At 48.2% G+C, this 27,691-nt stretch overlaps 1 protein-coding gene across 2 annotated transcripts in view; it reads right to left on the bottom strand.

Annotated features, from left to right (window-relative positions):
- Window positions 1-26,540, bottom strand: part of PLBD2 (phospholipase B domain containing 2) — a 29,229-nt gene extending 2,689 nt beyond the window's left edge. Inside the window, exons 1-9 of one of the 2 annotated variants that reach the window (XM_032602682.1) lie at window positions 26,176-26,540; window positions 14,986-15,079; window positions 12,715-12,873; window positions 10,809-10,909; window positions 10,375-10,589; window positions 4,403-4,500; window positions 1,568-1,728; window positions 877-972; window positions 548-619 (exon numbers count right to left, since the gene is read on the bottom strand). In XM_032602682.1, coding sequence (XP_032458573.1) covers window positions 548-619; window positions 877-972; window positions 1,568-1,728; window positions 4,403-4,500; window positions 10,375-10,589; window positions 10,809-10,909; window positions 12,715-12,873; window positions 14,986-15,079; window positions 26,176-26,465 — 1,286 coding nt within the window. In that variant the 5' untranslated portion in view covers window positions 26,466-26,540. The remainder of the gene's footprint in view (window positions 1-547; window positions 620-876; window positions 973-1,567; window positions 1,729-4,402; window positions 4,501-10,374; window positions 10,590-10,808; window positions 10,910-12,714; window positions 12,874-14,985; window positions 15,080-26,175) is intronic. The other variant, XM_032602683.1, reaches the window with a different exon arrangement.
- Window positions 26,541-27,691: the final 1,151 nt, after the last annotated feature.

Below are 27,691 nucleotides of genomic sequence, written 5' to 3'. Positions count from 1 at the left end.
TCGGGAGAGCAATAATCATGTCTTTCGTTTGTGCTGTGGGGTGGCTTGGTGGTGGCCAAGCTAGGGCTCTGGGGTCCAAGAGGCACGGGTTCAAATCCTGACTTCACTGTTGGCCACCTATGGAACCTTGGGAGAGTTAGGTACTTTCTCGAGGCCTCAGTTTCATCATCTGTGAAATGGGAAGAGGAGCAGTGGCTACCACGCACGGTGGCTGTACGGATCAAAGGGGATAACCCAGGTAAAGCACAGTGAGAGTCAAGAGGTGCTGGCTGTGCAGCCCAGTTAAAGCAGCTCCAGCTGGAGAGCCACGGCAGGGGTCGGCACCTGAGCCAGGCCACCCCCTACCACCCTGCGGTGGGTGGGTGCAGACTGGGAGGCTGAACGGATGCCGACCTCCCAACTGTACCCTAAAACCGTCAGGGCTTTCCTGGAGAAAAAGGGGGAAGGGTGGGTTTCTTTGTGGAGTTAAAGAATCACCTGGGAAGCACCCCTCCCCAGCACGGAGAGCTGAGCAAAGGGTGGGGGATACCAGGGAGGGGGGACATACGGGATATTGTAGCTGGCCCAGTAGGTCTTCTGGTAGAGTTCCGAGGTCCTGTCGGCCACCACCACCATGCCCCTGCGACCGGGAAGGGACACGAGGCAGGAGTGGTGAGAAAGGGGGCTCCTGTGGGTGCTGCCCTGCTCAAGGACCCTCGCTGGCTCCCCATTGCCTGGAGCTAGATTATGTCCCCAATCTTTAGCAATCAGGGGCTGCCTTCTCCTCCAGTATTGTCTTCCTGAGGTTTCCCCTCCCACACACGATTCAACTGCCTCCAGGCCTCTGCCTTGGCAGTTCCCTCTGCTGGAACGCCCTGCCCCTTTCCGGGTACTCACGGGATCTGCTCCAGGATGGTAAGCACCCTTCTCCCAGGGCTGGGCCCGCCGGGGACAAATGCCTTGTAGTCCACGATCATCCACTGGTTGTTGTACCTGCCGTGCCCAAGGAAGGAGGGCTGAACAGACCGTGGGGTCACTGCCCCGGCCTCCCCCTGCCCCCAGGGCCACACGCAGTCGGGAATCATGGGGCCGGGGCGGTCTGGGCGCGTCCGGCCGTCCGATCGTCACCCGGACACTTTAGCTTGACCAGGCGTCCTCAGACTTGTCTCTCATCATGCTGCTCACCTGCTCCAGAGGAGTCTATGGCTCCCTAGTGCTTACTGGAACCAAGGTCAATTCTGCGCAATGTTCTAAGACCCTGCCCTATCCAGTTCCCGCGTCTCTGGCTCACGGGGCCCCCATCCACCCATGTCCATCTCCTCGGACGGCCCTCTCCACTGTCCCCAGAGCTCTCAAGTTCCAAGTGTCTTCCTGTCCTTCCTCTGGGAGCCCTTCCCTGGATGGAGAAGCCTGCAAGAGGGGGGCAAATCCTTTCCTTCCCCGTGCCTGTTTCCCCACGTATAAAACAAGGAGAGGACTCAGCAGAGGGTGTGGGGTGTGTGGCCCTGGTGCCACATCAGGTCTCCCAGGGTCTGAGCATTAGCGGGCAGGTTGGGTGGGACGGCCGCAGTTCCAGAAGCCCACTCACGTGCCACTGTTGAACCTCTTGAAGATATCGGCCCAGGAGTCCCCGTCCAAGGCCAGGCGATTGGCCACAACATTTCGCATCCACTCCAGCACACAGCCCTCGGGTTGCACGTACTTCCACAGGGCCGAGTTCCGGTTGCCGATGGTGGTCTCCAGGGTCACCTGTGGGGGAGCCGAGGGGGCGCTGCACGAAAGGGCCCCCTAACTCACAACCGGGGCATGGTGCCACCAAGCGGCAGCGCTGCATCAACCGTGGTTCAAATCTGTTGACTCGTTTTTTAAAACTTCATGTCCTGGCTTAGGTGCATGTCCCTCACCAGTTCTTTGGATGAGCATCGAGGGGGTTCATGATCAAGATCATGCATCCACCTTTGCCCTGGGAAACAGCCCCTAAGAGAGCCCTACGGGACCCACTCCCCGTACCAAGTGGGTCAACTCTTTCCCCAGAGAGATAGCATCCCATCTCTACCCCTTCCCTGCAGTTCCGCAGGGAAAGCTGGGAGGCTTGGGGTTGGTAGCCTGGTGGACAATCTCCATCAACTCTTACAGCCCTCCGGGGGAAAACACAGCACTGCTATTAAGCCCCCTTCTTCTTGAAAGGTAAACTGAGGCCTGGAGAAGCTAAAAGACTTGCCAAAAGGTCATGGCCGCTACGTGGATGGGCCAAGATTTGGCCCTCAGACTTCCAACTCTTAAATCGGGGCTTGCTCCCCTACAGCAGGATATTAGCAGGCTTCTTCCTTTCTTATACGAAGCTGGAAAACAACTAAGAGACAGCAGTAGCCATAAATATGATGTTTCAAAGAGGAGTGTGCAAAGCAAGCCTCTCAATAGCGATGCCCAGGTAGGAAGAGCTTCTCTACTCCCTCCACACTTGTACCCTCCTCATCACTCTAGTGTCCCACGTCATCGCCAGGATTCAGACCCGCATGGCCTCAGAAGCCCTGGAGGGCAGTTTCCTCTCTCTGCGCCAGGGGTTGTTCTCAACCTGGGGCAGTGCTCGCGGAGTCTGCAGACTTGGGTGGGGAAACATTACATCTTTATTTCCACTAATGTCAAACCGAAATGCAGCATCTCCTTCCACTGCTAATGAGGTGACACATGACAGTATTATTAGCGGTACCTGAGATAGTCACCAACAGAAATCACAGATGTTTTCCCACCACAGGACAGGATTGCACACATCTCGAGATATCGTTTATGCTCCTCATTATTTGTAAATTATGGCAGGTAGCCCACCTGCGACTGGAGTTTCTTTCTTTTTGTTTTTGGCCACACCTTGTGGCATGAGGGATCTTAGTTCCCCGACCAGGGATCGAACCCGTGCCCCCTCCATTGGGAGCACGGAATCTTAACCACTGGACCACCAGGGAAGTTCCTGGAGCTTCTTATTTAACGTGCTAATAAAGCAGCACATACAGGCGGACCCGAGAGATATCGCGGGTTCTGTTCCAGACCACTGCAATAAAGCGAATACCACAAGAAAGCAAGTCACATGGATTTTCTGATTTCCCAGTGCATATAAGAGTTATGATTCCACTACACTATAGTCTATTAAGTGTGCAATAGTATTGTCTTAAAACCCAATGGACATACCTTAATTTAAAAATAGAAAAAAAATACAAAACAAAAAAACAATTACAATACTCACATCAAAGATCACTGATCACAGATGACCATAATGAAAATAATAATGAAAACCTTAAAATATTGTGAGAATTACCAGCATGTGACACAGGGACACAAAATGAGCAAATGGCGTTAGAAAAATGGTGCTGACAGACTTGCCCGATGCAGGGTTGTTACAAACCTTCCATTTGTAAAATCCGCAATATCGGCGAAGTTCAATGAAACGAGGTATACTTGTATATTACGTTAAAAGTTTACTTATATAATATTTCGATAAATGCATGCCGATATACTTGGTTTCCTTTATAATCCCACATATGTTGGCTTGTGCATTTAAAAGCATTATTCTGAGAAGGGGTTCACGGCTCCCCAGACTGCCAAAGGAGTCTGTGGCATAAAAATAGCTAAGAACACAAATGGAAGGTAAATTTCCTTCCCAGACACTTTTTGTAACTGGATGAAACTATTTCAACTGTCCTTCCCCAGGCTTCACTCCTGCTTTCCCCACCCCAGACCGCAGCAAGGGGGTCCCCTCACCCACTGCCTGGCCCCTTTCATGCTTCTTCCCACATTTAAGGGAACTAAATCCCACGCTCCTCTCACAAAGTAATAGAAGAAAAAGAGCCCCTTCCTCTCCCCTCCCCAGAATTGGCGTCTTCTGCATCTAGGATTTTTTTTTTTTTAAGTGATGTTTTTTCTCCTCTGCAGTGTTACCCTGGCGACTACAGGGCTTGCTGTGTCTAGAGGGGTGCCAGGAACAGATTTCTAAATGAGTCTGGAGCCCAGCCAGGAAAACCGATAAAAACACCACATTGTAAACAACATTTATTCAGAAACCCAGCCAGGTTTAGAGGGGGTTTTGTGGAAAGCAAAAGGGAAGGCAGAAAGAGCAGAGTCATGGTAGGGAGAGAGATGGCTTGTCCTAAATACATAAACACAAAATGAGGTCACTGGGGCCACGGATATTTCAAAAGGGCCCAAACCAGGGATTTCTGAGGAGCTGCAGGACAATACAGAGTCCCAGGCCAGCTGCAGGGTCTGGAGGCCCCGGCGTGACCTGGGGAGCGACATTTTACAAGCGCTTCCTGGCCTCGGCCCTGGGGTGGTGGTGATGCGGGAATGGGGGAGTCTGCGTCCCCCTGCTGTGCCCAAGCCGCTGGGTGCAAAGCTGCCCCGGGGAGAAAAGTGACACCAGAGGATGACTCACCAGCCCGCTGCCCAGGATGTAGAAGTCATCACAGGAGAAAATGGTACCAGGGTAGGATGAGAAGATCACCCTGTTGCCGGGAGCCCGGGTAGATTGCTCTGCAGGCGGGAGAGTGAGCCCGGGGCGGGGGGGCCTGGTCAGACAAGCACATACGGAGAACCCCACTCCCCCTCCCAGCAAGACTTGGGAGTCTCCAGGTGGAACAGCAGGCTTCAGAGAAAGCCCCTACTCCATTCTTTCTGAGAATCGGCAAACCAGGCCGTTCGTGTAAAAGCTAGTAGCAATATATACACATACATACATTACATACATATATATGTAATTGTCTTGATTACTGTACCTTGTTTTGGCTTTCCTTTTTTTTTTTTTTTTTTTAATTGCAAAAACCTATTGTGAAAAAGATCATTCACAGAGCAAATACCCAGAAGTCTGAGAGCACGGACTTTGTTTTTCTTGGGGGTGGAGGGAGGGTTTATCCCCTGCTTTACTGAGGTATAACCGACAAATAAAAATTGTCTGTGTTTAAGGTACACACTGTGATGTTTGGATAGGCGTGGACACTGTGAAAGGATGGCCACAGCCAAGCTAATTTACACAGCCATCACTTCACATAGTTACCTCTGCTGTGTGTGTGGTGAAAACACTGAAGTTCTACTCTCTTGGCAAGTTTCAAGTATACAGTACAGTGTCGTTAACTATAGTCACCATGCTGTGCTTTAGACTCCAGAATTCACTTGTCTTCTAACTGGGAGATGGTACTCTCTGACCAGCATCTCCCCATTTCCCCCTCCCCCCAGCCGCCTGCAACCACCATTCTACTCTCTGCTTATAACAGTTCAACTTTTTTTTTTTTTTGGCCGTACCACGCAGCTTGCGGGATCTTAATTCTCCAACCAGGAACTGAACCCGGGCCCGCAGCAGTGAAAGCACAGAGTCCTAACCACCAGACCGCCAGGGAATTCCCTCGAGTTCAACTTTTTTAGATTCTACATGAAAGTGAGATCATACAGTATTTGTCTTTCTCTGACTTATTTCACTTAGCATAATGGCCTCCAGGTTCACCCATGTTGTCGCAAATGGCAGGATTTCCTGCTTTTTTCAGTTGAATACTCCATTGTGTGTGTGTGTGTGTGTGTGTGTGTGTGTGTGTGTGTGTGTGTGTACGTGTACATTTTCTTTATCCATTTGTCTGGCTATGGACATTTACGTTGTTTCCATATCTCAGCTATTGTGAATACTGCAATGAACATAGGAGTGCAGACACTTCCTCAAGATTTTCTTTCCTGGAAGTGAGATGGATGGATCAGATGAGAGCACAGGCTTTGTGGGGAGGAGACCTGGGCAGAATCCCGGTTCGGGCCCTTATCAACTGTTTGATTTATGTCAAGTTACTTAGCCTTTCTGAGCCTTTCTGAGCCTTATCTGCAAACTGGGAATAATAATCCTTCATCCCACACAGGGCAGTTGTAAAGATTTAATTTATAAGATCGTGGAGGTAGTTTCTAGCACAACAGTGGGTACCCAGCAGGCCTACAATCAAGGTTACTGCGTAACCAGACCAGCACTTGTCAAGGGATGGACTTTTGGTACAAAGTGTTCTGGGGTGGGGATGAGGGCCACTAGGGATGAGGGATGGACCAAAGGAGCTATTTCTATATAACTGATGAATAGATAAAAGTGAAAAGGGCAAAGTCATCAATGAACAGCTAAAACTGGAAGGGAAAACAACCAACACCAATGGTGGTTTTTCAGGGGCTGGTGGCAGGGTGGGTTACAAGTGATTTTTATTCCTTCCTTGTGCTCTATTTTCTAACTTCCTACGGTGAACATGTATGACTTGGTTAATTTGTTTTAATTGTTGAAAATTAGTCTAGAATACAAAAAGAAATAACACAAATATCCATCAATAGATGGATGGATAAACAAACTGTAGTATCTCCATGCGGCGAAATATTAGGCAGTCAGGAAAAGGAATGAAGGGCTAACACCTGCTACGACACGGAGAGGCCTTGAAATTATGATGCTGAGTCAAAGAAGCCAGTCTTAAGAAAACCACCATTGTATGTTTCCATTTTTATGGGATGTCCAGAACAGGTAAATCTACAGAGATAGAAAGTAGATTAGCGGTTGCCAGGGGCTGGGAGGAGGGGGAAAAGGGAGTGATTACTCAGTGGGTACAGGGTTTCCTCTCTTGGTGATGAAAACGTTTTGGACCTAGACTGAGTGGCAGTTGCATAAGACTGTGAATGTACTAAATGCCACTGAATTGTTCACTTTAAAACGGTTAATTTTGTTATGTGAATTTCACCTCAATTAAATAAATAAATAAAACTAGGGAAAAAAACCTTTTTTTTTTTTTTTTTGGCTGCGCTGTGAGGTTCGCAGGATCTTAGTTCCCTGACCAGGGATCAAACCTGCGCCCCCTGCAGTGGAAGCGCGGAGCCCGAACCACTGGACCGCCAGGGAGGTCCCTTAGAAAACTTTTAAAAATTAGTGCAGGTTTATATGAAGTTCTAGAACAGGCAAATCTAACCTCATGGGAAAGAAATCAGAAGAGCGGTTGCCTGGGGAGAGGGGTGGAGGCTAACTGCAAAGGTCACAGGGAACTTTCTAGGGTGATGGAAATGTTCCATTGGTGTTTACATGACTGCATGTTTGTCCAAACCCATCAAATTATATGCTCTAAATGTGTATTTCAGCTATCCATCAATAAAGTGAATTAAAAAAAAAAAAACAGAACAAACTTAGTCCGGGACATCATTTATCACCCAGCAGAATGGCAAAAAAATGTGAAGTGAACCATAATACCCAGTGCTAGCCAGGCTGTGGGGAAAGACAACATATTCACAGAATGGCGGTGGAAGTGTAAATTGGCCCAACCATTTTTTGAGGCAATTTGGCTGTTATCTATCTAGAAACTAAAATTTTAATTATACTCATCTTTTAACCCAGCGTTTCCACCAGGAAACACATCTGGGGGCCCACTTGCTTGCTGTAGTACTGTTTGAAACAGCAAAGACCTGGGAATCCCCTGGCAGTCCAGTGGTTGGGACTCCTTGTTCTCACTGGACAAGCCTCACGGTGTGGCCAAATAAAGAAATAAATATTTTTTAAAAAGAAAGAAGGGAGGGAGGGAGGGAGGGAGGAAGGAAGGGAGGAAGAGCAAAGACCTGGAAATGGCCCACATCCTCAACTGGGGACTAATTAAAATTTAACGTCCAGGGCTTCCCTGGTGGCGCAGTGGTTGGGAGTCCACCTGCCGATGCAGGGGACACGGGTTCGTGCCCCGGTCCGGGAAGATCCCACATGCCGCGGAGCGGCTGCGCCCGTGAGCCATGACCGCTGAGCCTGCGCGTCCGGAGCCTCCGCTCCCCAACGGGAGAGGCCACAACAGTGAGAGGCCCACGTACCGCAAAAAAAAAAAAAAAAAAAAAAATTTAACGTCCAGCTGTTAAAAGGTGGACCGAACATGACAATATCAAAAGCTCTCCAAGGCCGGCCGTGGAGCAAGAGGAACAAGTGGCAAACAACCCATATAGCATGATCTCATTTATGTTTTTTTAAAAAACCCAGAAAGCAAACTTTTTAGGGCTGTGCAACTATTCTGTAAATACTGTAATGACGGATACATGTCACTGAGCGTTCATCAAAAATCCATAAAACTCTACAAAGAGTGAACTCAAATGTAAACCATGGACTTCAGTTGACAATAATGTATCAATATTGGTTCATCGATTGTAACAAGTGAATCACACTAATGCAAGAGGCTAGTAACAGGGGAAAGTGGGAAGGGGGATATATGGGAACACTCTGTACTGTCTACTCAATTTATGTCAATGTAAAATTTTTCTAAGAACTAAAGTCTATTAATTTTTAAAAGGTCCATATATACACACATATAAATGCATCCCCCCAAATCTAGATGGATCCAAACCAAAATGGCATCAGTGCTTTCCTCTTAGGAGAGATCTGGAATTTGGGACGAAGGTATCAAGGGAGATGTATTTCTTCATCTCTGTTGCTGGAATCTGTGCCAGTGAGGATGTATTTACATATAAATAGTATAATAAAAATATTGATAAGTTAAAACAAATGGAAAAGTGAGGTACGTTTTTTAAAAGTCTGAAAAAACATAACCAAGTGTTTGCAGAAATGACCTCTCGTGGGACGTGGGGTGTTCCCGTGACTTGCATTGTGTGTATGTGTGTTTTGCCGCATTTTCCAATTTTCTATAACATACATGTATGACTTATGTAGGTTTTTCAGATATTAAGATGACAGTGGATACACAGCAATGGGAACGACAGATCTGCAGCTACAGAGGACAACGTGGATGAAACTCACAGACGTTACACTGAGTGAAAGAAGCCAGGCGCAAACAAGCCCATGCTGCATGATTCCATTCGCAAAACATTCCAAATCCATCAAACCTAATCCAGGCTGTGAGAAGTCACTACGGGCTGGGGACAGTGCCTGGAAAGGGACAGGAAGGAAGCTTCTGGGGGCTGGGAATGTTGTTTCTCTGTCTGGAGGCTACACACACAGGTGTGTGTTCAACGTGCAAAAATTCCACCTGTACACTTACGATGCGCACACTTTTCTGTACAAGTGTCAATTTAGAAGTTTCAATTTAAATTAATGGGCATTAGGTTGTTTCCAAACCACTAATGCAGCTGACAGCCACGTACACAATCCCCTTGCAGAAATAGAAATGTTTCTCCAGGGACAGATCTGAGCCAGAGGGTTGCTGGATCACAGGCGAGACAGATTTTAAATTTTGTTAGACGCCAGCTGGGCTCCTCTTCAAAGTGGCCGTGCCAGCTCCCGCTCCCGTTAGCAGTGAATGAGGGTATACATTTCCCCACCCTCTCGCCACCTCCTGGCAACATTAATTTTTTTAAGTTTGCCCAAGGAGGCACTGCAAACATTTGGCAGCGGCTACCTCTAGACTTAACACTGGGGCCAGGAATGACGGGCACACTACCCGGCACTTGGGCCTTAGTGACCAGGTTTTCACATTTGACAGGAAGAACGTATTCATCCATTCCTGTGTAGCTGTTTGCAAAAATGGCTGTAACTCTCCCCATGCTTGTATCCACGTCATCTGCAATGTGACTCTGCAGTTCCTTACATCACATGGTCGGGTCAATTTCCCCACTTCTTGAATCTGCACGGGTCACTTGACTTGCTTTGAGCAACAGAATGCTGTGCCCGTTTCAATCAGCCCTCGAGAGGCCTTCCACACGTGCCTGCCCAGATGTCACATGAACAAGCCTGAGCTAGCCTGTGGGAGGATGAAAGACCATGTAGCCCAGCTGTCACATCATCCCAGCTGACAGCCAACCCCCAGACTTGCAGACGAGGCCATCCTAGGTCAGCCAGCTCACCCCAGCTGACTACAGAAGCATCAGTGAGGCCAGCCACAATCAGCAGACTCGTCCTAGAATAACAAAACCACCCAGCAGACCGATGGACATGTGAGCAAAACTAAATGGCTATGTTTTAAACCTTTGCTGTTTTAAATTTGGGGTGATCTGTTACACAGCAGTAGCTTACTGATACGCCTTGTGAGATAAAAATTAAAAGGAAATAAACACGTTAAAAATAACATGAACTCGGGCTTCCCTGGTGACGCAGTGGTTGAGAGTCCGCCTGCCGATGCGGGGACACGGGTTCGTGTCCCGGTCCGGGAAGATCCCACATGCCACGGAGCGGCTGGGCCCGTGAGCCATGGCCACTGAGCCTGCGCGTCCGGAGCCTGTGCTCCGCAACGGGAGAGGCCACAACAGTAAGAGGCCCGCGTACCGCAAAAAAATAAACAAATAAAAATAAATTAAAAAAATAACATGAACTCTTAGACTGGCCTTAAGGTGACCCCAGTGTATACAGGGCTGAGGCCCACACCTCCCAGTACTATGCCCACTGTGTACCCACATACATGCTCACACACAGACCCACCCACATCTACCCACCTTGGGGCCCTTCTCTGAACTGGAACCAGTACTTTTTCATGATGCGCAGCATGTACTGGTAGGAGTGCCAGGTGTTGTGGGCGACCAGGAGGTCACTCTGGCCAGGCAGCAGCTTGATGAGGGCAGAGCAGGAGCCAGAGCCCGTAGCATGCTTGGTCTTGGTCTTATTCAGGGCCAGCTCTAAGTCTTCGAGGTCCCCAGAGATCTGCAACAGGCTGAGGAGGGTCAGAGTGCCGGAGGGTTACCATGCCTGCTGGGAGTGCCATTACATACCCATTTCACAGAAGAGAAAGCTGAGGCACTGGGAGGTTGGGCAACCGGTCCGAGGCCATGTAGCCAGGAAGTGGCAGGGCTGGTATTGGAACCCAGGTCTGTCTGACTATAAGGTGTGTGGCACTTTCCCCTGCCCTGTCCACTCTGGGGGTGGCACTTACAGGAACCCCAAGGGTTTGATGGTGAACTTCCCAGTTGGAAAGGTCACACTGCCTTCATAGCTGTCCTCTAGGCCTTTCAGCTGCAGGAGGGTCAGCCGCACCTAGGGGGAGGGGGAGGGGGCAGGGGGCAGGGGGCAGAGGGAGGGTGAGGCCTCTCCCCCAGGCTCATGCCTTCTGCAATGGGAGGGGCTTCAGCAAAGGAGGCTCAGGTGCACCCTCCAGGCTCCAGCCAACCCTGACCCCCCCCTTAACCACCACCCACCCCTCCATGCCAAGCACCCTCCTGCCATCATTTAACTATATGTCTCCATCCTGTGGCAACCCCAAATCACCCCACTTAAGAACCCAACCCAAATCCACCTCCTCCAGGAAGCCTCCCAGCCTGCCCTGGCCCGCTGCTGGCTGCTCCCCGTTCTGAGTTTTACTGGCTGTGCTGCTGGCTCAGCGAACTTGTGCCATGTGGCTGACTTCTCCCCACTGTCACTGTCATTGTTCTGTAACCATGGAGTATATCACTGTGTCCCCCACCGGGCCTTGGCCTGTGCTGAGCATACACCAGGCACTTAGCAAGCATCCGTAAGATGGATAGACAAAAGGACAGATGGATGGATAGTGGCTACTGAGTTAAATGAGAGAAGGACAGAGAGAAAGGCAATCATCTAGATGGACGGGAGGGTGAAGAGAAGGACAGATGTTCAGGCAGGTGCTGAAGTAGATGGATGGGACCAGATGGATTCACTCCTTCATCTGCAAATACTCAACAAACCTTCACTTATAAAGCGCCTACTATGTGCCAGCCCCTGTGCTAAGTACTGGGGATACCACAGTGGACAAGGCAGATGTGGTCCTTGCCTTGTCCTCATGGGGCCCAAGTCCAGTTGAAGACAGAATCTGAATGCCTCACAAGAGGGCTACAAAGAACTGCAGGGAGGGGACGTGGAGGTGAGGAATGGTGGGGATGAGCTGGGCAGAGGGGGAGAAGGAAAAGTGTTCCAGGCAGAAGGAACAGCACACTTTAAAGCCCTGAGTGAAGAGGTAACATCTTGTTCAAGGAACTGGGAGGAGGCCAGGGAGGCTGGAGCACAGATTGAGAAGGCCAGTAGATGAGGCTGGGGAGGGAGAGGGTGCAGGTGGGTGTTGAGGCCACATTAAGGAGTGTGGGCATCACCCTGGGGAACTGGGCAGCCCCTGGAGAGATGTACGAGCAGCAGAGACAGAGCAGAGGGGATGGACCAACAGATGGACAGACTGAGAGATGCCTAGGCTCTGGCCAGAAGGAAGAGGTGGAATGAAGCAGGGAACGTGGTTCATCAGGAAGATGGCTAGGCAGGTAGATGGGAGGGTAGATGGACAGACAGGTAGATGATGAACAGAGAGAGAGACAGGCAACCAAATGGGGTCTATCGACAAGGCGGGTGGATAGAATATCTGACAACTAGGCTAAGATGGGCAGGTTGGTGACAGATGAATAAATGGGAAGAAGAGAGTGAAAGATGGATAGACTTGTGGGTGGGTGGACGAATGTGCTGAAAAACTAGATGGATGGATGGATGGATGGATGGCTGAATAGATGGATGGATGAATGGGTAGATGGATGGAGGGGTGGGTAGGTGGATGGACAGATGGATGTATGGGAGGGAGAAAGGGAAGGATGGACATAGAGGGAGGGAGGGAGGGAAGACTGGATGGATCTGTGGATGGATGAGTAGATGGATGGGAGGATGGGTACGTAGATGGGTGGATAGATGCGGGAGGGAGGGAGGGAGGGAGGGAGGAAGGGCTGGCTGAGAGGGGCAGGGGACAGATAGGTTGGCCAGCTGGAACAGTAGCAGCTGCAGTGGTAGCAGGTCCCCAGAGCAGACTCAGCTTGCTGCCCCAGCCCTCTGAGCATGGGGGCCATGCCCACCTGGTGCCAGTAAGCAGAGCCATTGTTCAACTCCATCTCCTTCTGCATCCACTCCAGGTTGGCCTCCAGGAATTTCTTGAGCCTCTCGCAGTAACTGACTTCATACTCGAAGGGACCGCAGTAATTCACCACCGTGTTCATCCAGTGCATATAGATGAGCTGTAGGGTGGGCGAGGACAGGGGCGGGGCAGCAGGCCTGCGCTCTTCCCTGAGGACCCCACTGGCCCCCACTCGGGCTCAGAGTCCTCACTCCTATCCAGGTCTCCAAAGAGTCGAGGAGCTCTGGTGAGGACACCTCCGCACCTCTGCTCGCACTGGCTTCTCTCACCCAGCCAGCTCTCACCCCCACCAGGGCCCAATGCCTCTGGATGCCTCCCTCCTCTGAAAGCCGTCAGCACTCACAGTCTGTCCTAGATTACGCCTCCTCTGTTACTGGGGACCGCCACCCCCATCTATACACGTATTCAGTCACTCAACTACCTTTTTTTTTTTTGAGCACCTACTACGTCCTGTCCTGAGCACTGAGGACACAGCAGTGAACCTGGCGAGAGAATCCTGCGGCAGTTCCACCAGCCCTCAAGAGGTCTTCCCCACCTCCCCACCCCGATGTCACATGTACAAGCTGGGCCAGCCTGCTGGGGGGTGAAAGACCATATGAGCCCATCGTCCCCGTCACCCCAACAGACGGAGAGCCTCCCTCGGGGGCTGGTGTGGAAGCTCAGAGAAGTAACGTGGGCAAAGCCTCTGGCATGTGTGTCTGGGCTTCCTCACGTGAGAACCACGTCAGGCCTCGCCTCAGTGCTCCTGGCTCAGGCTACGGGGCCCTTGAGAGATGGAATCTTGTCTCAAATACCACCAAGCACCCAAAACACGTGGCCTGACCCAGTGTCTGACACCTCCCCAGACATCGAGGTCCCAGGAGGGCATCTCAAACTGCAGCTGGATGTCAGAATGAGGAGAGGGAGTTTATTAAGCGCTGTCACACTGTACACCGTCTCCTGTGACGTGCTCTGTCCCTCTCACCACCGTGCATCTCACACGCATCCACCTGCTCGTTCATTTTCACTGCTCTCTGATTCTGCACTGTGTGACACTACTGCAATCCGGTTACCCGTGCACCCACCGGTGGCGTTTGAGTGTGTTTGCCTCGGGGCTGCTTTGAACCCCTTGGGTCACCTCTAGGGCACACACCTAAGGAGTGGGGCCCCTGGGTCCTAAGGCATGTGTGTATTCAACTCTACAAGTTAACACCAAATTACATCCCAACGTGGGTGTCACACCTTCACGCACAGTGTGGGAGCATGGCCAGCCCACCACGGCCTCACCCACTCCTGATGCGGTCTGCCTTCTGAAATCTGTGATTATCACTTTTAAAAAGCCCAAAAGCAGGTAATGCAAACTAATATGTTGTTTAAGGTTTCATCACATGTAGTAAAACTAGTTTAACCAAAGGAAGGGAGTGGAAATAACTCAAATGTCCACCCACTGATGAAAGGATAAAGAAAATAGTCTATCCCTACAATGCAATATTATTCGGCCATAAAAAGGAATAACATACTAACATACACTAGAACATGGAGGAACCCTGGAAACAAGTTAAAGAAGCCAGCCACAAAAGACCACATATTGGTTGATTCCTTTCATAGGAACTGTTCAGAATAAGCAAATCCATAGAGACAGAAGGTAGATGAGCAGTTGCCAGGGGCTGGGTGGAGGGGGGAAAAAGGGAGGTGACTGCTAACAGGTATGGGGTTTCTCTCTGGGGTGATGAGAATGTTCTGGAATTAGATAGTGGTAGTGGTTGTGCAACCTTATAAATATACTAAAAGCCACTGAACTGTACATTATAAAATGGTGAATTTTATGGCATGTGAATTCTATCTCCGTATAAATGAATGAATGAATGAATGAATGAAAGGGAATGACAGCCACCACATGTAGTGTGGTGGGTGTCTCTGGGGTAGGAGAGGCAGGGGAATGGAGTTGAGAGGGGGCTTCAATGGTTTTAGTAACATTCCAGGGTTTAGTTTGGGTGGGTGTTCATTTTATTACTAAGCTTCGTAACTTGGAATGTGTTGTGTATTTTTTATATGCATCAAACAGCACCCAGTGTAAATTTTTAACAAATACATGTGACCTTTTCTCCCCAACTAGATGGAAGGCTGGGGGTGGGAGAGCCCCCTCTACACATATCTCAGAACCCTCCAAAGCTCCCTGGGGAACACACTTGATGGGCGGGGGAAACCCCGGGGTCCCGCGTCTGGCCCTTACCTCCTCGGACACGGCGGCCTCCACCACGCCCGCTGCGTAGGCCTGCAGGCTATCGTTGTAGTGGCCGTTCGTGTGCAGCTCCAGAAAGGCCCACCTGCAGGGGTAGGAGAGGGGACACTTGGTCAGTGAGGGGGTGAGCGTGAAACGGGCCCTCAGCTCGGCATGCACCTGTCTGCAGTTTTAAACCATAGAAAACAACGCAGTGACGAAACTGCCATTCACATGAATGTTTGTCGGTCTGTCTCTGTGCACGTGTCAGGCTAAATCCCTAAAAGAGAAACTGCTAGGTCAAAGGACACATGCATTTTTAATGTGAATAGATACTGACAAACAGCCTCCCCCAGGGCTGTACTAACCTTCATTCTCCGCCCTTCCCCCAGGATAATAATACCAGCTAATATCTACTGAGGGTTTCTTCTGAGCCAGGCGCTGTTCTAGTCACTTCCATATCTATTAACTCATGTCCTAGTACTCATGACAATCCCACAGTCCTGCAAGGCAGGCACCACTACTGTCTCCATCATACAGAAGGGGAGGTAGTTCAAGCAGAGTTACGTACCTGCAGTGGGAAACGGCATCGCAGCCTCTTCCCCCCACGTCCATGCCTTTTGCTGTGTGGCTTTACATCCCTCCCACCACTGGTCAAATGTCCTTCCCTGTCCCCTTGATTTGGGCTCAGTCATGTCATATGACTTGCTCTGGCCGATGGAATGCGGTAGAAGTGACTTGTCTCAGTTATGAGATTAGCCTTCAAAGGGTCTCCCGTGGTTCCACTTGTGTCCCTGCTATGGCCACGAGAGAAACATGCCCGGCCAGCTCGCTGGTCCCAAGAATATGAGAGACACATGTTGCTGACCAGGTCTGCAGAACTACAGCATGAAGCAGAGCTGCCCCAACTGCTCCAAGGATCCATGAGCATAAACGGCTGTCATTCCAAGCCACTGAGTTTGGGGGCAGTTTGTTATGCAGCACTGTTGCCCAGTACTAGCTGATAACACATACCAAAGGTCACAGAGCTAAGAAAGGGCAAAGCTAGGATTCAATTCCAGGCAGGCTGGTTACCAGGAAGCAGATTCTGATCAGGAGGTCTGGGGTAAAGCCCAAGACTCTGTATTTCTAACCAGCTCCCAGGTGATGCCTGGGGTATATACTGCATTTCTACAACATACGAACTCCTGTCTGTGCACTTCCCTGCTTAAGATCAATCTTTTTCACCCTTACTAAGGCGACAGTTGAAAAATTCAATCACATAATTATAATCCTTTAATGAGTTAAGTTACATATATTTTCTTATTTCTTATTGGTCATTTATAGTTCTTTGGTTCATGTCCTTTACTCATTTTTCTCTACCGTGGTTTTTTTCATCTTATTATTATTATTATTTTTCGGCTGCACCGTGGCTTGCGGGATCTCAGTTCCCCAACCAGGGATTGAACCTTGGACACGGCTGTGAAAGCACCAAATCCTAACCACTAGACCACCAGGGAATTCCCATCGCCTTTTCTTATTGGTTGGTGAAATTCTCTATATACGTATTAGCCCTTGGCTTGTCACTAATATTGAAAATACCTGTATTTTAATTGATTTTTGCTTTTGTTTTTGCCATATGGTAGTTTTCAGTTTTGTCCTATCAGTCTTTCCTTTTTTTTTTAGTCTTTCCTTTATGGTTCTGGATTTCATCCTTGCTCCAAGTACACAAAGAATATTCACCCAGGTGACTTCTGTAACTAAGGAAAACACTTGTGGAGGCAATTTCTATTAAGAAAATGAGGGCAACAGAAGACACTAATGAGATCTTTAAGAGGCTACACAATGTGGAGAGACAGGCTCAGCCAGGACTGTCTCACAGGAATTTGGCTAAAAAGTCACCAAAGAGCTCCAGGACAGGCAGAGCTCTGCCCTAGAGAAGACAAAGGAGAGGAAATGACTATCAAAATACTCACACCCAATAGTTTTGGCAATCAAGCTTCTTTGAGCACCTACTGGGTGCCAGACACCGAGGGTATACAAGAATGAATATATGTAACTGCTATGACGAGAAAAGGAATAAAGTACCCTGAGGAGGTACGCTCCTGCTGCTACTGAGTGAAATCTAGGAAGGCTTCACAGAAGAGGTGATAGCTGCTCCAGGATTTGAAGTTTAAGTAGGAGCTTGCAGGGAGAAGGGGGGTTGGGGTGGGGAGGAGAGGGAAAGTAAAAGAAGGAAGCCTGAGCTCTGAGAGTTCCAAAGCAAAGAACTTGAGCTACAAGATAAAATGGAGCTGTGGGGACTGGTAATGAGGCCCTGCTATGGTGGATAACAATAGCCCCCAGTGCTAAGCACATCACATGTCTACTTCTCTCTCTAAATTCTCCCAAATACACTATGACATGAGTTTGATTCTCCCAATTTACAGTTGTGGGACCCGAGGCTCAGAGAGGTGAAGTCACTTGCCCAACAGAGCTGAGACTAACATCACAGAGCATGATGTGCTCTGAGCCTCTACCTTAACTGAGTTTTGTGGGGGATTGTTTTGTCCTTGAAGGTGAAGGAGTTAGTTCTTATCAAACAAATCTAAGAGCCATGAACTTTCGGCTAATGACTCACATATAATCACAGATATGGAGAGAAAAACACAAGAGACTAGAATAAAGGTCTTAAATTTCAAGGAGAGTGGAAGACAGAGAGAGTCTGGGATTGTGGGTCCCTCAGGCATCGTCTGAATCCCCAGGTCTCTCTCTTATCAACTGTGTACCTTTGGGCAAATTGCTTAACCTCTCTGGGACTCAGTTTCCTCACCTGTAAAATGGGCAAAGCAATTCCCACTTCAGAGGGCTGCCATGGCAGGTGCCAGAAGAGAACTCAACGTTTTATACTCGGTAAGTATGTGTCTCATCATTAACCTGAGAGGGGAGGTTTGGAGCAATCCAGTAGACTTGGTGATGGGAAGAAATTTAAAACAGGGTACAGAATGTAGTTCCCCTTGTGATAAAAAAAAAAAAAAAAAAAAAAAAGCAGGGGAATCAAGGGAGAACATACACAACTTACATAAAACGAAAAAGGCTGTTCAGATGCCAAGTCCTGGTTATAACTGAGAGGCCAGTGGCCTTCCAGACAGCGCCTGCTTAAAAGCTCTCCTTCTGCAGGGAGCAGGCTCAGTCAAGGCCACAGTGCTGAAGCCCTGAAGACAGGCAGCAGCTAGGAACTCACCCTCTGACCGGTGCTCACACGGCCCTCACGGATGTGTATGAGCATCCTTGTTCACAGCAGCTTTTTTTTTTAAACATCTTTATTAGAGTATAATTGCTTTACAATGGTGTGTTAGTTTCTGCTTTATAACAAAGTAAATCAGTTATACGTATAAATATGTCCCCATATCTCTTCCCTCTTGCATCTCCCGCCCTCCCACCCTCCCTATCCCACCCCTCTAGGTGGTCACAAACCACTGAGCTGATCTCCCTGTGCTATGCGGCTGCTTCCCACTAGCTATCTATGTTACATTTGGTAGTGTATATATGTCCACGCCACTCTCTCACATTGTCCCAGCTTCCCCTTCCCCTTCCTCGTATCCTCAAGTCCATTCTCTACTAGGTCTGCATCTTTATTCCCATCTTGCCCCTAGGTTCTTCATGACCATTTTTTTAAAATATTCCATATATATGTGTTAGCATACTGTACTTGTTTTTCTCTTTCTGACTTACTTCACTCTGTATGACAGCCTCTAGGCCCATCCACCTCACTACAAATAACTCAGTTTCATTCCTTTTTATGGCTGAGTAATATTCCATTGTATATATATGTGCCACATCTTCTTTATCCATTCATCTGTTGATGGACACTTCGGTTGCTTCCATGTCCTGGCTATTGTAAATAGAGCTCACAGCAGCATTTTTGACTAGAGCTGAGGAAAACAGGACCCTCCCAAAACATCCAGTGTTAGGGGCCTGATACAATAATCTATCCATATATGCGGTGGGCTTCTAGAACCATGCGGCTGACCACCGTGTGCTGATGAGATGTCAGACACAAAGTTTTTTTAAAAAACGTAAGATTAGAGAAGGACAAACGGTGGACTCAGGATAACCCCATGTACAAAAACATTACACGCACTCACATACCAGTACGTATACACATGTATGTATGTATGTATGTTTAGGCCTGTTTATGCATAGAAAATTGTAGAAGAAAGAACTAACAGTGGTTATATATAAAAAGAAAGAGTGGGGAGCGCAGTTTACCTCCCACATTCCACCTCACCTTTCTAAACTTTTTTACCATGGAAAGTTAAGCACTTGTGTAATAATTACAAAGATTTAAAAGAGAGCAGTGTGACTCTTTCAAGCTGGACAGAAAGGAAAAGGATGAGTGGAGAGTGACAATTCCCCCCCCCCCCCGACCCCCCCCAGCCAGGCCACAGTACGGTAAATATGGAATTAGTCACTGCCCTTGTTGGAGACAGTGTCTTCTGCATTCCTCTCTGAACCGCCTTATTCCAAAGGGCGATTGGGGTGATTCAGTTTGGATGGAGTTTGTGCACTTTGCTCGAGTTCTCAGAAAACCTGGCTGTGTAGGTGTCTGCCTATCTTTCCAGAATACCTTGGAGAGAGAGAGATTCCCATTCATGAGGGAATTTCAGTGCTAGAGCCCCTCCGGCTGATCCCTGAAGATCCCTCCGTTGCCTCAGGCCCTAAGCCCTAATCAAATGATTTTCTTCCAGGCCCCTGCAAGGCTGGCGCCATCCTCATCTCGCTGGGGTGAGGCAGCTGCTGACAGCCACCTGTAGGAAGCGTCCAGGCAGAGATCTGAACCTAGATCTCTCTGATGTTAAACCTGAAACCCTGCCTCATACCACATCTCCACGCTCTCCCAGCCTCAGCTTCCCCATCTGTAAAACGGGAAGGCTTGGACATCAGCAAATGGCTTCTGGAATCCCTCACTGCTGTGCTGGCTGACAGCTTTGGGAGACTCTACCCCAGTCCCTGGCCAAAACAAACCACTGGAAAGAATGTGTTCCTAAAGCAAAATGTCCCCATTTGACGGTTCTTGATTCAGAGATCATGTCCTTCCTGCTTCTTTGGTTCTAAAATAGCTCATCCTTTATTAGATGAAATGGGCAGAGATCAATAAATATTGTTCTAACACATATATATATGGAATTTAAGAAAAAAAAATATCATGAAGAACCTAGGGGTAAGACAGGAATAAAAACGCAGACCTACTGGAGAAGGGACTTGAGGATATGGGGAGGGGGAAGGGTGAGCTGTGACAGGGCGAGAGAGTGGCATGGACATATACACACTAACAAACGTAGTAAGGTAGATAGCTAGTGGGAAGCAGCCGCATGGCACAGGGAGATCAGCTCGGTGCTTTGTGACCACCTAGAGGGGTGGGATAGGGAGGGTGGGAGGCAGGGAGACGCAAGAGGGAAGACATATGGGAACATATGTATATGTATAACTGATTCACTTTGTTATAAAGCAGAAACTAACACACCATTGTAAAGCAATTATACCCCAATAAAGATGTTAAAAATAAATAAATATTGTTCTGGTTTGTTTTTAATGCACTTGCTTGGCAAAAATAAAAAGTCAGCTGCACTGAATCTATTTCCCCAAACTTTTTTTTTTTTTTTTTCTGGAAAGTGTATGGGCCACACTGTGGTTTTATGTCAGGGACAGCTAATACCTCTGAGATGACTCCAGGATCTAATGAAGAGGCCACATTTGGGAAAAGCCAGACCATTCTTGTGAGATGAGCAAGGGGTCACAATCTCCCCTCACCATCATTGTCCCTTCAGTGTATAGTGTGCCCTGGACACCCGCTACTATGCGGGATGTACCACCTCATCTGTGGCTATCACTCCTTTTCCATTCTTGATGGTGTAAGTTTATCTTTTGTGACTTTTCAAAGAAACAGTTGGATAACTAATAAGAACCTGCTGTATAGCACAGGGAACTCTACTCAATACTCTGTAATGGGCTACGTGGGAGAAGAATCTAAAAGAAAAAAAAATGTAGATATATGTATAACTGATTCACTTTGCCGTACACCTGAAACTAATACAAAATTGTAAATCAGCTATACTCCAATAAAATTTTTTTAAAAAAATGAAAGAGAGAAGAGAAGAGCTAACACCCATCCTTCTCAAACTCTTCCAAAAAATTGCAGAGGAAGGAACATTCCCAAACTCATTCTATGAGGCCACCATCACCCTGATTCCAAAACCAGACAAAGATACTAGAAAAAAAGAAAATTACAGACCAATATCACTGATGAATATGGATGCAAAAATCCCCAACAAAATACTAGCAAACAGAATCCAACAATACATTAAAAGGATCGATCATACACCATGATCAAGTGGGATTTATCCCAGGAATGCAAGGATTCTTCAATATACGCAAATCAATCAATGTGATACATGGTATTAACAAATTGAAGAATGAAAGCCATATGATCATCTCAATAGGTGCAGAAAAAGCTTTTGACAAAATTCAACACCCATTTATGATAAAAACTCTCCAGAAAGTGGGTATACAGGGAACCTACCTCAACATAATAAAGGTCATATACGACAAACCCACAGCAAACATCATTCTCAATGGTGAAAAACTGAAAGCATTTCCTCTAAGATCAGGAACAAGACAAGGATGTCCACTCTCACCACTATTATTCAACATAATTTTGGAAGTCCTAGCCATGGCAATCAGAGAAGAAAAAGAAATAAAAGGAATACAAATTGGAAAAGAAGAACTAAAACTGTCACTGTTTGCAGATGACATGACACTATACATAGAGAATCTAAAGATGCCACCAGAAAACTACTAGAGTTAATCAATGAATCTGGTAAAGTTGCAGGATACAAAATTAATGCACAGAAATCTCCTGCATTCCTATATACTAATGATGAAAAATCTGAAAGAGAAATTAAGGAAACACTCCCATTTACCACTGCAACAAAAAGAATAAAATACCTAGGAATAAACCTACCTAGGGAGACAAAAGACCTGTCTGCAGAAAACTATAAGACACTGATGAAAGAAATTAAAGATGATACCAACAGATGCAGAGATATACCATGTTCTTGGATTAGAAGAATCAATATTGTGAAAATGACTATACTACCCAAAGCAATCTACAGATTCAATGCAATCCCTATCAAATTACCAATGGCATTTTTTACAGAACTAGAACAAAAAATCCTAAAATTTGTATGGAGACACAAAAGACGCTGAATAGCCAAAGCAGTCTGGAGGGAAAAAAGCAGAGCTGGAGGAATCAGACTCCCTGACTTCGGACTATACTACAAAGCTACAGTCATCAAAACAATATGGTACTGGCACAAAAACAGAAATATAGATCAGTGGAACAAGATAGAAAGCCCAGAGATAAACCCACACACCTATGGTCAACTAGTCTATGACAAAGGAGGCAAAGATATAGAATGGAGAAAAGACAGTCTCTTTAATAAATGGTGCTGGGAAAACTGGACAGCTACATGCAAAAGAATGAAATTAGAATGCTCCCTAACACCATACACAAAAATAAACTCAAAATGGACTAGAGACCTAAATGTAAGACCGGACACTATAAAACTCTTAGAGGAAAACATAGGAAGAACACTCTTTGACATAAATCACAGCAAGATCTTTTTTTGATCCACCTCCTAGAGTAATGGAAATAGAAACAAAAATAAACAAACGGGACCTAATGAAACTTCAAACCTTTTGCATAGCAAAGGAAACCATAAACAAGAAGAAAAGACAACCCTCAGAATGGGAGAAAATATTTGCAAACGAATCAACAGACAAAGGATTAATCTCCAAAATATAAAAACAGCTCATGCAACTCAGTATTAAAAAAGCAGACAACCCAATCCAAAAATGGGCAGAAGACCTAAATAGACATTTCTCCAAAGAAGACATACATATGGCCAAGAAGCACGTGAAAAGCTGCTCAACATCACTAATTATTAGAGAAATGCAAATCAGAACTACAATGAGGTATCACTTCACACCAGTTAGAATGGCCATCAGCAAAAAATCTACAAACAATAAATGCGGGAAAGGGTGTGGAGAAAAGGGAACCCTCTTGCACTGTTGGTGGGAATGTAAATTGATACAGCCACTATGGAGAACAGTATGGAGGTTCCTTAAAAAACTAAAAATAGAACTACCATATGACCCAGCAATCCCACAACTGGGCATATACCCAGAGAAAACCATAATTCAAAAAGACACATGCACCCCAATGTTCACTGCAGCATTATTTACAACAGCCAGGTCATGGAAGCAACCTAAATACCCACCGACAGACGACTGGATAAAGAAGATGTGGTACATATATACAATGGAATATTACTCAGCCATAAAAAGAAATGAAATTGGGTCACTTGTAGAGACATGGATGGATCTAGAGACTGTCATGCAGAGTGAAGTAAGTCAGAAAGAGAAAAACAAATATCGTATATTAACACATATATGTGGAACCTAGAAAAATGGTACAGATGAACTGGTTTGCCGAGCAGAAATTGAGACACAGATGTAGAGAAGAAACGTATGGACACCAAGGGGGGAAAGCGGCAGCGGGGTGGGGGGGTGGGGGGATGAACTGGGAGATTGGGATTGACATGTATACACTGATGTGTATAAAATGGATGACTAATACGAACCTGCTGTATAAAAAATAAATTAAATAAAATACCAAAAAAATAGATAAAGAAACGGTTGGGTGGTATTTATCCATCTTACTGGGCTGGGCTTCTGCCTGTTGGGTGGTAGATTTAGGTTGTTTCCCAGTTTCCTAATAGGTTAGTTCCCTCTTATTGGTATTCACTTCCTCTCCCAACTCGAAGGCTATTTAGGTCAATCAGCTTGTTGGGGGGGCATCAGGTCAGAAAAGGAGGAAAAGGTAAGGTTGGAGGGTTCGGCCTCCCCAGGACCAAGACCAGAGCCAGGCTGGCGCAGGCGCTGCCTCTGGGTGCATCTCTGATCCCCTAGCATTAAATCCTAAATGTTTCAGGCTCCATGGGGAGTGTCAGTCCAGAGTCAGATACAGCACAAGTAAGAGGAAAGATTATGGGGGAAGGAGACGTGCAAGTTATCCTGACAATCCCAGGATCTGGTGAAATCTGGGAGCCAGAAAGGAGGAAGGATCCCAATTCTAGGTGAACAGAAGAGTCAAACCATGATTTCCACCCTCCAAAAACTATGACAGTCACCTGCAAGTCAGCGATGTAGTTGCTCGGGTGCCAGGACACCCCACATGTCTTTCTTACATCTCACTCCTGAGTGCTCAAGAGGGTGTCTCTGAGGGCCTCCGTACCCCTGCTTATAAAATGGGGGCTTCCCATACAGTTTTCCCTACATCATAGTCCCAAATGCTGTCAGACCCACAGGGAAAGGGGCAGACTGGACAGAAAAGATGCTGGAACAGTGAAGTGAGGGCAAGAAGTGTGGAAGAGACCAGGGCTCACTTCTCAGTTTCCCCACTGGCAAAATGGGGGCAGAAGACATGCGCTCCTTTCTCTTTCATTCACTCCTTCCTTTAGTAAATAAACAGAGGTGCTTTCTGTGATCCCCCGAATTTCACTTCGAGCCCCACCTTCAGGAAGGAAACAGGCTCAGAGAGATGAAGTGATTTGCCCAAGGTCACACAGCGCCAGAGCTGAGCCTGGAAGACCTTTCCATCCAGCACAAGCAGGGGAGCCCTCTCCCCACTTCTCTGTTTTCCATAATTGACAGCAACACAGCCCAGCGGGAAAGGGCTGGGGCCAAAGCCCCTCCCCATGCTGAGCCTTACCTCTGTGCCTCCTCCCTAGCATCCAGAGACTGTCATCTCTCTTAGCTCTGCTAAGCGGGGGCCCAAAACATATAAGTCAGCAGAGACTGGGTCACCAGATTCCAGAGTCACGTCGCCACAGATTCCCGCCACAGACGCCAGCCCACTCTGTGGTTTCCTCTCCCTGGGAGCCTTCCCAGATTAGCCGCACCCAGCTCCTGTGTCTGCAGCAAATCCTCTCCCCACAATCTCTGGTCTGTCTATCTAATATACTCCCAAGTGCCACAAAGCACCAGAACAGGGGGGTGTCCACAGTGTCCTATGTCACCCCAACACCTGCAGAAATGAATGCAAGCCAGCCAAATGGATGGGGGCAGCAGTGGGAGAAGCCCTGCCTGCTGGAGGGGGTAACGTATTCTAAGCACTGGGATGACCCCAGGATAGGATAGTGCAGGTGGGGGAGGGGTGGGGGGACACAGGGTTCCCCAAGATTCCCCAACACAGCGTGGATCCAGGGTCTGGGCCCTGCTGACAAGGCTTTGAGGCAGATGTTCCCCACTCCCAGGATTTTCCCTCCTGGCACTGTCTCCCTGACTGAATGGGGACCCCCTCAGCTCTGTGTCCCCATAGCCAAGAGCACCAGGTGAGTAAATGAATGAATGGGCACCAGCCCTGGTACAAGGCCTGAGAGGGGCACCACCCAACTTCCCAGCCAGAGCACATCATCAAAATCCAAGCCACAGATGGGGAAATGAGAGCCCAGACAGGCAGAGCAGTTAGGTAAGAGCCATACAACAGAGTGACAGCCTGGGTCCCGGTGATAAGGATAGAGACGGTGACTGCCAAAGATGGAGTGCTTGACTCCATACTAAGTATCTGGCCAAGCGACTTTCCCCTGGACCAGGAGAGAGGAGGGAAGCAAGGAGCAGAGGCCAAGCAATGATACAGTCTGGGTCTTTGTGAATTTAGGGACCCTCTGTTTTCAGACTGGCCTGGAATCCAAGCTCAGTCCTGCTGCTCTGGTTCTGGAAAGAAGGCAGGGGGGCTGGCACCCATGGGGTAAGCTAAAACCAAGGAAGTGAGAATCTCTCCTGGAGAGCCATTACCACCCCTCTGGTCATGGGGGTGAGATGAGGGTTGAGACGGAGAGTGCCAGCCTACGTGGGGATAAGCGTTACTGTATCACTAGGGAAACAGAGGTACTGTCATCCCTGGCTGAAGGCAAAGGACTGGTCCCCATGAGCTGAGGGATGCCGCATCAGCCCCACCCAGCTACGGTGCAGCAGCCTCCGAGGTGGGACACTGACCCCCAGGGAGACGAGGATGGGACTCTGTCACCGGCAAGAGGCTGGTCCTAGGGGCAGGCGAGGTCCGGCGCCCACGCAACTCCCTCCCCCGGCTGGTCCGCGCGAGATCGGGCCAACCCTTACCCGGTCTCGAGGATGGCGTTGGTAAGGTTGGCCCAGGCCACGGCGTCAGGGTGGCGGCCATCTACCAGGCGCAGCTGGCCCGTCTCAGGGTCCAGGAGCACCGAACGGCAGCGGGAGGCGGGTGGGACCGGCCTCCCCGGTCCCCGGTGACCCCTCGGGGTCGGGATCGCGCCGGTCAGGCCGCTCAGGAACAGCCCGACCAGCAGGGCCAGCACCAGGGCCAGCGCCAGTGCCCGCGTCAGCGCCCGGGCCAGGCGGCCGCCCGGGTATCCATACATCGGGTCCACCATGACAGTGCGGAGCGGGGCGCCGCAGCCCGGCTCACGTGACTACACTCCGCTGCGGAGGGCCGGGCCGGGCCTGGCTGGAAAAGGAGGTAGGCGGTGGAGGGGCGGGACTTGGGCCGAGCCCTTCCGGGTGGGCGGGGCCCGGGGGCGGGACGTAAGGGACGGGGCCATCTTAAAGGGGCCCGGCGCCCTCGTCAGCCTACTCAAACCTTGCAGTGGCACGCTTCCTCCTGGCTTTTTATTTTTCAAAAGTTTGAACCTCAAGAAAAGTTGCAAGAATAGTAAAGGATAATAAATATCCATATGCCTGTCATCAATTGCTAATATTTTGTCACGTTTTATTAAGTGTCTCTTCATACTTATACGTAATTTTGCTCAACCATTTGAGAGTTAATTGAAGACTGACGCATCAACCCTAAAAACTGCCGGTGGTCATATAAGAGAAAAGACATTATTCTTCATAACCACAGTACCATTATAACACTCAGAACATTTACCATTTACTTAATACTATTGTCTAATACAGGGTCTTTATTCGAATTTTACCAGTTGTCCCAAAAATACTTTCTCTGTTTTTCTTTTCTTTTGACCCAGTATCCACTCCTCACACAACACACAGGAACAAACTCCTGGGCCTTCCCTGGGTGGTGCAGTGGTTAAGAATCCGCCTGCCAATGCAGGGGACATGGGTTCGAGCCCTAGTCTGGGAAGATCCCACGTGCCGCGGAGCAACTTAAGCCCGTGCGCCACAGCTACTGAGCCTGTGCTCTAGAGCCTGCGAGCCACAACTACCGAAGCCCACGCACATAGAGCCCGTGCTCCACAGCAAGAGAAGCCACCGCAATGAGAAGCCCAAGCACCACAACGAAGAATAGTCCCCACTTGCCGCAACTAGAGAAAGCCCGCGCGCAGCAACGAAGACCCAACGCAGCCAAAAATAAGTAAATAAATTTATTTAAAAAAAAAGAATAAACTCCTAAATGATGAGCATCTAGGTGTAAAAAATGAAACTGCAATTCCTAGATGTATATGTATGGGTGAATTCCTCCATAACTTGTGTGTGGAAAAAAAAGGCCTCTAACTATGACTCAAAATCCAAATGCAATAAAAGATTAGTACATTTGACTACATAAAACTTTCATAACTTTTGCATGTCGAAAACACCATAAGCGAAGTCAAAAGACAAGTGACAAACTGGGAGAAGATATTTATAACATGTATCATGGATA

Source organism: Phocoena sinus, chromosome 14 (assembly GCF_008692025.1).
Source record: "Phocoena sinus isolate mPhoSin1 chromosome 14, mPhoSin1.pri, whole genome shotgun sequence".
In the NCBI taxonomy this organism is placed as follows: Eukaryota; Metazoa; Chordata; class Mammalia; order Artiodactyla; family Phocoenidae; genus Phocoena; species Phocoena sinus.
The sequence above is the reverse complement of the archived record's forward strand: the minus strand, read 5'-3'. Positions and strand labels throughout refer to the sequence as shown.